General features: G+C 39.6%; 1 protein-coding gene across 1 annotated transcript; it reads right to left on the bottom strand.

Annotated features, from left to right (window-relative positions):
* Positions 1-1360: 1360 nt before the first annotated feature.
* On the bottom strand, positions 1361-13662 carry LOC131155587 (cysteine-tryptophan domain-containing zinc finger protein 7). Its single transcript, XM_058108823.1, has 14 exons — positions 13057-13662; positions 12177-12249; positions 11856-11983; positions 11340-11741; positions 9885-11248; positions 9189-9619; positions 7155-9103; positions 6908-7068; positions 5326-5486; positions 4349-4509; positions 3026-3858; positions 2782-2925; positions 2569-2696; positions 1361-1646 (listed from the first exon to the last, which is right to left on the bottom strand). The coding sequence occupies exons 1-11, from the start codon at positions 13216-13218 to the stop codon at positions 3661-3663; spliced, it is 5190 nt and encodes a 1729-aa protein (XP_057964806.1). The 5' UTR covers positions 13219-13662; the 3' UTR covers positions 1361-1646; positions 2569-2696; positions 2782-2925; positions 3026-3660.
* Positions 13663-14072: the final 410 nt, after the last annotated feature.

Genomic DNA, 14072 nt, shown 5'->3' with positions numbered 1-14072 from the left:
CTTTTGGCATCATTTTCGTGATGTAAAACCACGTCACACACATACATCTCAAATTCAACACAATACTATTTATTTAGATATTGATTGATCAAATTAGATGAACAAATAGGATAAACCCATCCACGCCTATAGGCTAGACCAACCCAATCACTTCACCAGATTGGTAATAAAACTGAGGTTTTTAACATTCCACCAACAAAACCCTATCATCTGGACATTGGATTTTGATGAACTAGGAAAACTTCATATAGTTTAAAAGTAGCACGACTTGGAAGAGTTTTTTCTGAATTTAATTTTAAATATTTATAAATAGTTGGGGTGAGACTTTATTTCCAGAATTGATGTGCATTTCCATCATCCGCACCACCCAATCTCCTCCGCCGCCGCTGGTTGCATCCAGCGACTCAAGCATCGCTGAGTAGAACTCGACGCCATTGACGAAATCCCGGAAAAACAGTGACGTGTCGGCATCCACCCACCCTTTTCTGTCCACGAACACCACGATGCAAGGCGAGAGGCGCCGAAGATCACGATTCATCAAAATTCCCTCAGTGGATGAGTTGTTGGGCCTAGCCGGTGGGGTCGAGGAGACTTGTAGAGCATCCGCATGGTGCTCTGGTTCTGCCTTGCACTGTAGCGGGGCTGGGCTGGGGCCTCGGCGGATGTCCAGAACAGAGGTGGGTGGCCGCATCAAAGCTCAAATTTTCGAAGCCTTTTGTCAATTCAGTCGTCTCGTCGGCCTCAAGCGCTGCAGCAGCAGCCCTGCAAGGCAGAACCGGAGCACCAGGCGGTGAATGCTGTACAAGTCTCCTCAATCCCACTGGCTAGACCCAACAACTCATCCACTGAGGGAATTCTGATGAATCGTGAAGTTGTAGAGCAATCTCCAGCGCCTCTCGCCTCGCGTCGTGATGTTCGTGGACAGTGAAGGGTGGGCGGACACCGACACACCACTCTTTTGCCAGGATTTCATCAATGGCCTCAACTTCTACTTGAGCGATGTTTGGGTCGCGGCCACGACTGGCGGCGGCGGCGGAGGTGAAAGCAGAGGAGATTGGGTGAGGAGAATGGAGCCGACGTGGAAATAGAAATGCAGATCCATTGTGGAAATAAAGTTCCACCCAAACATTTTCTAAATATTTTAAAGTATTAGAAAAAACTCCGACTTAGAAGTCTCATCTGGACATGTTAACCTTTCATTGACAAGTGACGCTCAGGCCATTTCCACCCAACAGACAGCATCCTAAAGTTTCTACTTTGGCTTATCATCTTTCACGCTAATCACAAGAAAAGTGATGGTAATGTTGCTTGATCAAGAAAAAAAACAAACGACGCTAAACATTGGACTTCTGCAAACAGCTTTAGATAAACTGAAATGGGATTCTTCATGACCAAATTTTTATTACTTGATGTTTAAACAAATGTTGCCGGTATACACATCAGAGTAGGTGAGCAAGAATGAGATAGAAGGGTCAAAATCTCATTGGGAATAGCATAAACATGCTGTTTTACAATTTGAAGAAATAGAAGCAAAGAAAGATCAGCAATAAGGTAAAAGTATGCATGTAAATGCAGCAAATGCTCTATCACCAGATTATTCACCAGTTGAAGCGGCCAGCCACAGCAAATGCCCCCATCTTCTCAACCTGAAACCAAAATATCCTGTTTGGTTAGCAGTAAACAATCTTCTTCCTTGCACAAGTAACTGTCCAATATTTGCCAATTTTATAAAGCTTACCACTGCACGCATTCAATTAGAAATTCAAACCCAACACCCGGCTAAGTGGAAAACTAGCCTGATATGGTGCTCAGCCACCCGGAAAGGGGAAGAAAGTTACTCATTTTTATAATTTGACTGGGCCCCAAAGTAGAAATGTATAAAATGCTACAAGTTGATCACCAGAATTTTTCAACACACGGGACTATGGGAGGGAGAGCCAGCAGAACTGTGAAAGTATTAGCTTCACTTTGAACAGCAGGGGCACTTACTATACTTGGTAGCTTCTTGTTTAAGAGCAGCTAAACAATTAATGAAAATTATTTACACGTGAAATGCCCACTAAACAGCATGCATTCAACATTCCTACAATAGCCTTAGTTCCGTACAATTGCATACTCTTCTTTGGATGGTGGAACAATAATTTGCAGGGATGGCTAGAAAGAGATCCCAGTAAGTTGGGAGTTGTCTATGAGCAGACATTCCTAATTACATATATGAATCAAGTTCTGGAACAAATCGTTCAACAAGTTTGGCCGGAGTCCTGGCAGTTTCAAAATTTTGATTGATTTGACCTTCTTTGTCCGAAACTCCTACATTTTCTTGTTAAAATTTCAGGATAGATGTGGCAAAAAATCATAATTGAAAACTGCCAACTGAACTCAGGACCAGCCACTCCCTGGCTGCCACTTTTTTGTTCATCAATCTCTCAAACAAAAAGGAACTTTATGAATAGCAAGGCAGACTAGTTGATCAAGGGAATAGTTCATGAGGAGTTCATTAAACAAATCAATTGAAGTTTCATTCAAGGAAGAAGATATTTTAGGAAGAGCTACTGTAAATAATTTTACCTGTTAGTCTAGTGTTAGATTCCTGGGCCTGCAACCTGATAAAAATGGTATTTCCTTCTCTCAATAAGAAGAAATCTAGTGCTGCTCCCAGTTAAAATTTAACTCAATGATTACCATGTACATAGCCACTGCCACAAAAAAAAAGAGAATAAACTGTAAGCAGTCAACACGGATTAAATAGCAATGGGTCTGCTCAACAATTAATCCACAAACCTTAAAGAAAACTCATCAACGGAAGCTAGATGTAGATTATCCTATACATATATTTATCACTCGAGTTTTTTGCCAACTTTTTCCTACTCCCTTAAAAACGAGCAAATTGCACCAACCGCAGTAAAAGATGCTCAAGAAGATAACCTGCATATACATGCATTGATTAATATTTAATATAACAAATGGATGGGATGTAAAAAAGACATGATAATTAAAAGATGGTGAAAATAAAATAATAGTATACCTGAGACTGGTGTTTCCTTTACCCTCACCGAATAAAGCTTTACCCCAGAGAACAGTAGAAGTGCCTGCTGGTAAAGGTAGTTTTTGACAAATGCATTCACATCCCAGAAATTTCCCATTCTTCATTTTCATCCAAGTAAATATCAAATAAAAAGTTGACATGCAGAAAAACTCCCTCATGAAAACAGCCAGGCATATGGCAAGCTGAGGTACCAGGATTCAACAATGCTGAACTGATTTAGAAATAGATTTTCAAACTTTATGCAACAATATTTCTCCATCCAAAATCCTGATCAACCACAAGTCTGCCAATTTGTACAAGCACTGAATCTTTTCCGCATAAATTAGTAACAAATCACAACTTCTACCAATCCCAGAATTAAGTCAACTTGTAAGGGCCTAATCCGTGTCAAAAATAGATGAAACTTTATAAAGAATCTATTAGAAACTGCAAATTCATCTTGTACTGTACACATGTACAAAGGGCACTGAGTTGACAGTACCCATCTCCTATAACAGAGGTATCAAACAATCCAGCAGAGATATCCAGTTCGGCATTTTTTTTTCAAAAAAAAAATTTCTTTCCTGCCTTGAAGGCTTAGTACCCATCATCAAAAGAACCAAACAAACAAAATGTCATCCTCCACCAATGGCCTCCATTGCAAGCCGTACCAAGCGTAGTAATCCCTCTACATCTTGAAAATTAAAATCGAGGGCTCTTTTAATAGATGCAATACCCTCCTTGTATTGGACATCTTCCAGGCCAACATTAGCAGCCGCAAAAGCAAACCGCGATTTTCTTGAGGCTTCCATTGCAAAATTTACATCATGCACCTGCGTATCATCAATTTTGTAGATGCAATTACCCCTCTGAAAAAACATATTAGATATAAAACCCTAGTTTTACTGGTGAAATGACAAAATAAGCTTTGATGTGCACAATGCACCTACAATATATCCAAGGAATGACTGAAATGATGGGTTTATTTTGCTGAGTTCCTGAAACAGTTGTCTCATGCTCTTATGTATTCTCCACCTACCCACTTGCATCAAATTCAAGTCAAGGGGCCCTTGACACCGTTTCATGACATGGAAAATGAGTTGACACCATATAAGATGCTTTTGCTTCAGCAGCATGCCAAAATAGAGGTTATTATTCCAAATGTCCTACCTTTCTCATGGAAGCAAATGTGTGTACCCTGGACTTCGTATATAATATATTTCTTAGGTCATATATGTGCTAAACATCTCTTTATTTGATAGTAAAATCTCACACCCCAGAACTGAGGTTTGAAGATACCATAGACGATTTTACTATACTTACAAAGTTCAGCAGCCGCACAAAGTTAGGTCGGTTTCGGGCAGCAATGACATGGTTTCCAGCAACTTGAGGGGAGCTTACACCCTTATTTAAGGCAACCTTGTCCAATGTTGGTGGGTTGTTTAAGTTATCCACATCTGATGCAGAGGAAGAAGGAGACTCCCCTAACACAATAGAAAAAAATTTGACAAATGTCACATCAATACCAAGATATTATTACTAAAGCTCACTCTCTCTACACCAACACACACACACACACACACGCACGCACGCACACACGCACCCGACCCCTTTGAATCATATTTGTTTTGATACGGTAGGTTGAATTCAGATTTAAAGTCAGATAATTGAGTAAATGAATGCTAATGTGTAGACAAACTATCACAAGTATTGATGATGCTTAGATGTATCATAACGCATGTAGCCAATAACATCAATAAGCCAACACACAAAAAGGACACGCAGTGCAACAGGTAAAAAATGCATAGGGGAAAGCTACATTTACTCCAGCAAGATGGACATTCTATAGACCAAAACAAATGCAAAGGATACAACAACAACAACAAAAACCAAGCCTTAATTCCCACTAGGTGGGGTCGGCTATATGAATCCTTTTCCGTCAATTTATGTGATCATGAACCATTTCTTTTGACAAATTCAGGGATATTAAATCCTTACTCACTATCTCTTCCCAAGTCATTTTAGATCTACCCCTACCCCTTCTACTGCCCCCTACAGTAACTAACTCACTCTTTCTCACAGGTGTACTATGTGGCCTACATTGCAAGTCTCCATACCATCTAAGTCGTCCTCTTCTTTGGTTAAGTTACTAGTTAAGCTTTTCCATTACTAAATGTCCAAGATAACAGAGGTCCGTTGGCACATAATTACTAATGAGAACTAAATAAACTAGCAAACAGTTTTCTTGTTAGCTAATTAAGTAAATATATTACATGTTGTCAAGGCTTTAGTTTAATTACCTGGAGGAACCATCTGTAGAGCCATCTGCAACTCATTCTGATCTCTACTTGCACTGGAATGAGAGGAATAAATTACCCTCATGTATGCCACCTCCATGCATTTGTAGGCCAGAGCAGCAGCAGCCATGTCTTTAAATCTTTCATATTCACGGGCACAGAACCTGCAAATCTTAAAAAAGATTGGTGAAAAAGACAGGGAAAGGGAAGCTACAATTTTTTTTAATGCCCCATGAGCATGAAACAATCCACAATTGATGTTTTATTATGTAAGCAGTTCTCCCATCTGGCCTCTTATCCATGTTAAGGAATATATCTAAGAGAAACTAGTGGAAAATGAAAAAGACAGATACTAAGAAGTACAAACCACAACTTTAATCATATTTTACGACAAACTGATGCAGGATGGGAAGCAGGAAATTTGATGGATCTCTTTAACCCTTTTGGGAGGCCAATTTTGAAGAATAGAGCTATGGGTTGTTGAAGGCCTAAAGCCCAACAGTTTTAGGTTACTTGTTCGGGGTATGTTCATGTGGGGTTTTATTTTTAAATATGTGAGTTTTAGGGGGTTTTATTTTATTAGCAAGGGGTTACATGTACTTTTTAAAAAATTCTAGTTTTTTAATATGATATTTTAGGGTTGACTGGGTTGGCTTATTGATTATTGAATCGAATAAACTATTTCTGCCCCAAATCTCCTCATCTCTCTCCGATTATTTCACACTCCCCTCTCACATCCTCTCATCTCTCATTCTTATTCCTCCTCTCTTCTCTTCTCTCTTTTTCTCTGGCTGCAGCACATCACAAACATAAATAAACATACAGCAATAAGGTATCATACTATCATTAGACTCAAGGGAGATGCTCATAACCAATACATCGTATAAACTAGCACTTACCCATACAAGGAATAAAACAAGTTAAAAAAAAAAAAACAAGTGAGTATTATAAAACCTCTGCCCACATAATAGATTCTCCATGAACCTCCACCCCCCTCTTCACCCCCTATTGACAAAAAAATTAAAATAAAAATTCCAGTCTTCAAGTAACCTTAATTAAGAATCGGATCAATTGAGTTCACTTCCACTGACACAGAATAGAGTTTTGACAAGTTTGCAATTATTTAATGACAGAGAGGAAAGGAAAGAACTGAGGTGAGATTTGAGCTTAATCCAGTACATGGTTAGTGACATTTTTGGGGCACCAATGTTCTTGTTGGCTATGGGGTTGCACCTTTCTGCCCCAGTGTTGACCTAATGGGTTGCAAGGAATAGTGGTATTCTAGGGCTTTCCTAACGAAATCTGGAGTGTGTAACTAGGTTTATAGAACTAATTTAAACAGCCATGTGGTTCCAGAGGCTAAATTTCAAACTTGTCACATACAGTAGAATTGTAGTACTTACTCTTTATGTACAGGCATCAAACCGAATGTTTGGCAACCTACAACATATGCATGCACATGCTCAAACACATAGACAAACATCCCTGACAATATAATGCAAGATCTCAGTTTCCCTAAACTTCTTCAAATGATAAACTAAAAACCAAAGGAAGGTATTTCATGCAGCTTCAGATTTTTACTTACTCGCAGAGTTTTGCAGTGCTACTATACACTTGCATTGACTGGATCATCTCTCCATGTTTGCCACCATCACTGTTGGAAGATTCAAACAGAGAGGCTGCATGAAGAAACTTCATAGCTGCCTCGAAGTAGAGCCCTGTGCTCTCAAGATTTGACCCAGAGTTCTGCAAAACGATGTCCAAATTTGCCCAGAGTTAAAACCATAGGGAATGCAATACAACCCATTCAAAAGACAAGAATATGTAAGAACCTTAAGACGATCAGCCATGTGTTTAAGATTTTTGGCGTCTTTCAAAGCAGTGAGTGCCGCCTGACTGGAGGAATCCCTTCTAACTGGACTTCGAGCATCAGCATCCCTGACCCTGTGTCCGCTGGGTGTGGATTGTCTTGAACTTAGATTTTGAGCTCCATTTTGGTTATCAAGCTTCCTAGTATGTTTTGCCACCTGCAATGCATCATCACCTTCAGAAGCGTCAACTGATAACATATCAGGTCCAGTTCCTTTTTGAGACACAGAAGCTGGTTGGGGGCAACGAGCTAGGGTTTCGTTTGGACATCCTCTAGAGGGTGGCAGAGTTGATGACTTTCCTCTAGCAGGGATTATCTCTGTTCTATCGGTTTTATCAGAATGTAACCTTGTTGAAGATCTTTCACCATCACAGTCCTCCTGTTGGCTCTGATATGGAGTAGATATCGCAATCTGGCCAGAAATTGCACTTGATTTAATATCCGGACCATCTTGCCCTCCAAATTTTAACTGCTTCTCTCTTTTGCTACTCTCACTTGACAATTTATCTTTCTTGCCAACAAAATTACTTTCAATCTTGTCAGATTTGTACCCAGACTTCTCCTGAAACTTATGCTTCCCCTCCCTTGATTTTTCTAGATAGGAAAGTGCATGCTCTTGAGACTCATTTAAAGAACTGGTAATCTTCATCTTACCATTGTCAAATTCAGATTTAGAACTCCGGTTATTGTCCCTAGACCATGAAGAGGGGCCTTTCCCAGACTTTCTTGGTCGAGACCCATTAGCATGGTGATAGTTTTCATTTTTCCTTTCTTCATTGTGGAATCGATCCAAAGCCTGTGGCTCATTAAAATATTGAGTATCGCGACCCGATGTATCAACAACACCATTTGTTAGATTGTGATTTGCATATTCGGGAGAATATAAAACCTGTGGTTTAACTTTACAACTTGGTAAATGACTAAAATCTCCATCCGTAAAATCAAGCACAGAAGACTCTAGAGACCTACGATGTGTCGCATTTGTAGTTTTATCCTTCCTTGCTGTACCAGATCGATCACTCCTACCATCATCTTCACCATCTGAGCATCTTCTGGGGCTACCATTGACCAAAAAACCAGTATCTCGAGAATCGTCTTTCCGCAGGAGATCCCTTCTTGCCGGTGCAGATTTATCTGGATTCAAAATCCTCAGAGGTGATGACGAAACTGATTCGACTGGTGAACCTTTTACTTCCTGGAAGTTGGCTCTAGTTTTATGGGATCCAGAAACCTTGGAAGAGCTTGATGTGGCTGCTACAGAAGGTTGCAGCGCTCCCAAATCCCTTTTCAAAGAATCCAAACCATCCAAGCTCCGTTGAGACAAAGTAATCCCCAGATCTTGCCCCATTTGTTCACCTTTGTTGTCTGCTCTAGCAGCAGCTTTGTTTGCACTGGATTCTATTCCCCCAAAGTTCAATAATTTTGTTTTCTTTTCCTTCCTCTGATCACTTTCACTGAACTCTTCCTTCACAAAACCTCCACTGTCACGGAGATGATGCTCTGTACCTGTGAGGGATCCTGAACAAATTTCATTATCCAGAGATTCTTTCACTTTCCTCTTCTTTGCACCATCTCGATTATCATGCTTACCCTTGTCAATTGATGTACCATCCATGGCAACCTGACCTTCATTCTTAGTTTTTCTAACAGAAACTTGTAAGCTTCCTTTTGAATCAATCTTTGAGTCCCTGGACGAAGAGCGATCCTTGTATTTTGGTCGATCCTTCCCTGCAGCATTAGTTGGAAAAACACTATTTGAGCTAGGACCCAGCTTTTCAATAGCCCCAACATGGTCAGACATCCAATCCTCATCAGTACCACGCATTCCTTCTTTCTTAATTTTCTTAGAAGCTCTAGAACAATCTTGGTCAATCTCCCTTCTGCTTTTCATCTTTAATTTTTTGGAATCACCTGTGGATAAGTTACATCAGAAAAACAAACCACATTTCCAAATAAAGGAGTTTAACGAGAACAAATAACTGACTGCTTCAAATACCTCCATCAGATTTGTGCTCAAGTAGTTTGTGCTTCTCTTTCTGCTTATACTTATGCTTCTCCATAGGTGGGTCGCCAGACTTACTAAAATGCTGGAAGTCAGGTTCATTCACCAGAGGAGACTGGTTCACATCATTTAAGCTTCTACTTTTTACCGAGGCCTGTAAATTCTTTTTCATAGGACCATCTTGATTAGTTGCATTTGACATTTCTTTTAATCCATGTTTCTTCTTTAAACTACTAGGTTCAGCACGGAAATGGTTTTGATAGTTTTGATCAAGATTCCGAACATCTGCCAAGGATGCTGCAGACACAACGCCTCCTGCATGACCGTGCAGATTATTTTGACTTTCAGGAGCAGGAAGTTGGTAAAGAGCAAATAGAGCTTTTGTTGTTTCCTCCTCACTAATACTGCACTTATTCATTCCAGGCCTGAAAAAAGTGTGACAGTGAAGGCATCAAAACTTTGAGAGAGAAAAGGGGGGTGGGGCAGGGGAATCAATTCAGAAATTTCAATTTTAACTTAAAAATTCAAATTATGCACATTGATTTATTATTCTCGTCATGGTATTAATGAATATATCCAATTATTAGTGCCTACTCAAGTGATAAACTCGTCCAATTATGCATCTAAAAAATCCAGTCTATCACGTTATAAACTATCATAAACATTAAAATCATACTGGATAACACTTACAGCCAGTTAAGCATGCTACACAGCCACTTCTCAGGAAGGTTGTCAGGATTTGTGCCAACTGGAAGTAGCCGCCATTTCTGACACTTGTCACAACAAACCCAACTTTCAAGTATGACTGCAGGAGCCACCATTGCAGGACGCGGATCAGAACAGGGTCCATTTTCACTTGGGGGAGCTGCATTTGAAACCACTTTTGGACACTCTTCTGGATTTGATGGCTTATCAATTTTCTTACTACTCAATCTGTATTTTGATCCGCTGCTAGATACAGTCGTGCATTTTTCAACCACTTTGGCATCCTTGAGCAGGTCATCGGAGGGCATTTCCAACGAATCCGTTCCATTCTCTTCCTCTTCTAATTTCATGTCCCCAAAAAAATCTCTGTATCTATCACTGGCCTTCCCAAAATCCTTTTGCATTTTGAGATCTTCTAATTCATTTTTAGGCATATAATTATCTGCATAAGTGCTCCTTTTATTTTTGGGCAATGAAGATGAATCAACTCGCAACGTTTCTTTTGGTAAATCTGCTGCTGAATTGCCATGATTTTGATTTCCCTTTGATTTCTTCTTTCCCCCAGAAGATGACAGATCCTTCCCAATGGGCCCTTTCAAGCTATTTTGCTCATGAGACACAACCTTTTGAGTAGCTTTCTCCTTCAAAGGATCCAGGAGTTCAGCATTTTGAGCTTTGCTCCCCTTAGATGCATTTGAGTCAGTTTTGACAGAGTCATAAGTTTTATCTGCTTTACGATCACCATCTTTCCTCCTGCAGACTGAGGCATCATTAAGAGAATTTGTCCTTTTATCCTCAGAAACCTTTCCAGCTGAACTAACCTTTCCAATTGGCATCTCAACCCAGCCAACATCATGAGAGGGCGTTGGTTCCAACGATTCCTCTTTTGCTAAATCAGAGAAAGATTTGTCCTTTACAACACCCTTATTGGCCTCCCTGGGTATGTCAAATGCCCTACCACAACTTTTCTCTACCCCACCAGCAGAACCACATGGATTAGCAAAAAGCGGAAGCTTCAATGTATTAGAAACCAGCCCCTCACAAGCTGAAGCATCAATGTCTACTTCCTTCTTGCATGTACTCCGAGCATCCTTATCATTTCCGTTTTCCAAAGCCACTGAAAAACTATTTTTCTCCCATGACTTTGTTTTCTTATCCCTTAACACCTTCCCATCACCTCTGGAAGAAAGAGATCCATTCCCCATCATGACAGGAATATCTTGACTGCCCTTAGAAACAGGTCCAGATCTAATATCTCTTAGAAGTTTTGCCCTGTTGGTCAAGCAAAGTAGATCATCGGAAAGAGGAGATAACAGAAGGCCCCCATGCACAGGAAAGGATGTCATTGTCTGCCCCAACACATCAACAAGACAAAGAAACACACATATCCATTTAGAATGAAGAAACATAAGAAGGGAAAAGTAGAGAGAGTTCATTCACCTGAAGAATACTTGTAGGAGATTCATCTGAGGCATCTTGAGGTTCACGAGACAATCCTTCACTTTCTGTTTGGCTCTCCTCCAATGATGAGGATGGAGAGACATCAAGACCAAGACCGCTATAGATTTCAGCATTTTTTCGTGTTGAAAGATTATCAGAACCAACTTTAATTCGAACCTTCAGTGTTTTCTGGTCTGGTACATTAGCAGACTTATTTGCTAATTCATATCTAGGAGGAAATTCCTCAGCAGCACATCGAGCAGATGGCACGGATACATCTTGTTTAGCTGACTCTGTCACAAAGGGTACCTTTACTGCAGGCAGTGACTCACCAACAGTAAGAGCATGTTCAAGCCTTGGTTGAGGTGCACTTGATGGGACTACAGAATGAAGACGGTTACCCTGTATAATTGCATTAGTTAAAGTGCTCAAGTAAACAAGGAATTCCCAAAACCATCACAGCCAATATAAATTCCTCCTTGCATTTGCATTTTTTTTCCTGAAAAATATATCTACCTCCAGTTGCAAATTGTTTGGAGAGCTTGGTGTACAATTTTGAGCTCTTGGTGGACTCCTTTGATGAGACCAAATAGGAGATCGCTGGTGGGTGGGTAAGAATGAACCATATCCACCAAATTTTGCCCCTGTCAAGATAAAGATAAATGAATATATGTATATGCATACGACTGAGATATAGATAAATGAATATATGTATATGTGTGCGTGTATGTGCACACACGCACACACACACTCCCAATTAGCTTAAGAGTATCAACTCCAACCCCTCATATGCAACTCTTTGAAAATTTTAAAGTTTAACTCTTTTGTTTGACTTACCCAAATTCTCCGCTGAAACCCCACCTTCAAAATCCTTCTGAAAATGCCCCAAAACATCTTGAATCTTCTCATCCTTTAACAATAATAAAACATAAGGATTTTTTTTATAACCACAAGGATTAGTATTACTAGAGGAATCAGAAGAAATATTACTGAGATTGAAGTAGAAATGAAGTGCTCGGAATGATATAGATGTGAAACTATATCATAATGCTGCCACAGCTATTATTTTAGAAATAAGTAGTCTTTTTTGTCAGACAATTACAGTTCACTATACTACTATGAATGAACTAATTTTCTTGGCTTCCAACTTTCATATTCAGAAATGTTCTGATCAACATATAAAATGATAGAGCGATTCCCATTGCAACTTCAGTTGCATCCATTTGAGTCCAAAACTTGAGTCTAGCCACCATACAATCCCTATGCCAGTACCCATACACTTCAATGACAAACCACACCCAGAAATTTGTGGCCTATCAGTTCCTTATATTGACTATAAGTCAAGGAGAAATGTCTCTCCAGTTTGAGATTGGATCAAAATATACTCGCACACATAAAAATTTTACCTTTTTGTAACTAGCTAACAATTAAGACAATTCATTCGACATGTTTTGTTAGTTTTCTTTAAATAAGTTCCTAATAATTAACACACTGGCTCTACCATCCAATACATCTGTATCGGCCAAAGGATTAGTGTTCCTCAACATTTCAAACAAGCTAACAGGTTCGATCTAATAAATTCAGGCAAGTCAACAAGAACATATATAAATTTTTAAAAAATAAAAAAATAAAAATTCACATTTTATAAAACTAAGGAAAAAAAATAATGAATCAAAAGACCAAACTTGTTTGAAGTGAAAAACAGAGAGACCCTTACGAGGTAAGAGAAATCAATATCAGGGTCGATGCTTGGATCATCATCCTGGAAGGAGCAAGCCTCGCCTTCTTCAAGCTCAGTCTCCTCCATCTTTCTCCGGACATCAAACCCTAACCCTAGCCCTAACCCCTTCCGTCCATCCCTAGTACCCACAGAAATCATCAAAAAGAAAACCAACCAGCCCTCAAACACTCAAATCCGCACCCCCTTCTCTACAATCCCACGCCCCAACCCGACAAATTTCCTGACCCATCTGCGAAAACCAGAAACCCACCAAAACCCATCCAGTGATTCTCCCGATTCGATCAAGATCAGACACAATCAAACTGGCGTCAATATCACCAACAAACAATAAATTTCAAGAATTGAATTAAACCACTCCCGGTCAAGCCCATTTAAACCACGATCGCTTACGAAAATCGACTGACTTGAAAACCCTTATTGCCTTCGGATCGCCTCGTGCGATACCAGAAGCAGGATTCGATTAGCAAGAGACTCAGGTTTTGGTGTATAACAGCCGCGTTTTTTTTTTTTTTTCCTCTCTCTCTCTCTCTCTCTCCTTTTCTCGGGAAAATGTTTTGTTTTTATTTCATTTTTTTAATTAATTAAAAGTCCACACAGATACAGACCGATCTAACCAGAGGCCAGAGGAGAAAATATTTTACCATGCCGGAAAACATTTTCTTGTCCTTCTGCACATTTGCCCCTCTACTTTCTCTTTTTACAAAACAATCCCCGTCTCTCTGGATACAAACATATTCAACGCAGACGCCTCCCCCGCGCGTCAACTTCAAACTCCGCCCACGTGGACCCCAACCACATCACTTACAGAATCTCCCGCACACATGCTGTCTTCCCCCGTTTCAACTATCAAATTCCGATTTGTTAATAATAATTTTAACAATAATAATAAATTATATTATTATTATTATATCACAATTCTATAGAACTGTATTTGAATTATATTATTAAAAATGGTTAATTTTAATTAAATTTAAAATAAAAAATATTTTAAA

Source organism: Malania oleifera, chromosome 5 (genome assembly GCF_029873635.1).
Source record: "Malania oleifera isolate guangnan ecotype guangnan chromosome 5, ASM2987363v1, whole genome shotgun sequence".
In the NCBI taxonomy this organism is placed as follows: Eukaryota; Viridiplantae; Streptophyta; class Magnoliopsida; order Santalales; family Ximeniaceae; genus Malania; species Malania oleifera.
Note: the sequence above shows the minus strand (reverse complement) of the source record. Positions and strands in the feature narration are given on the sequence as shown.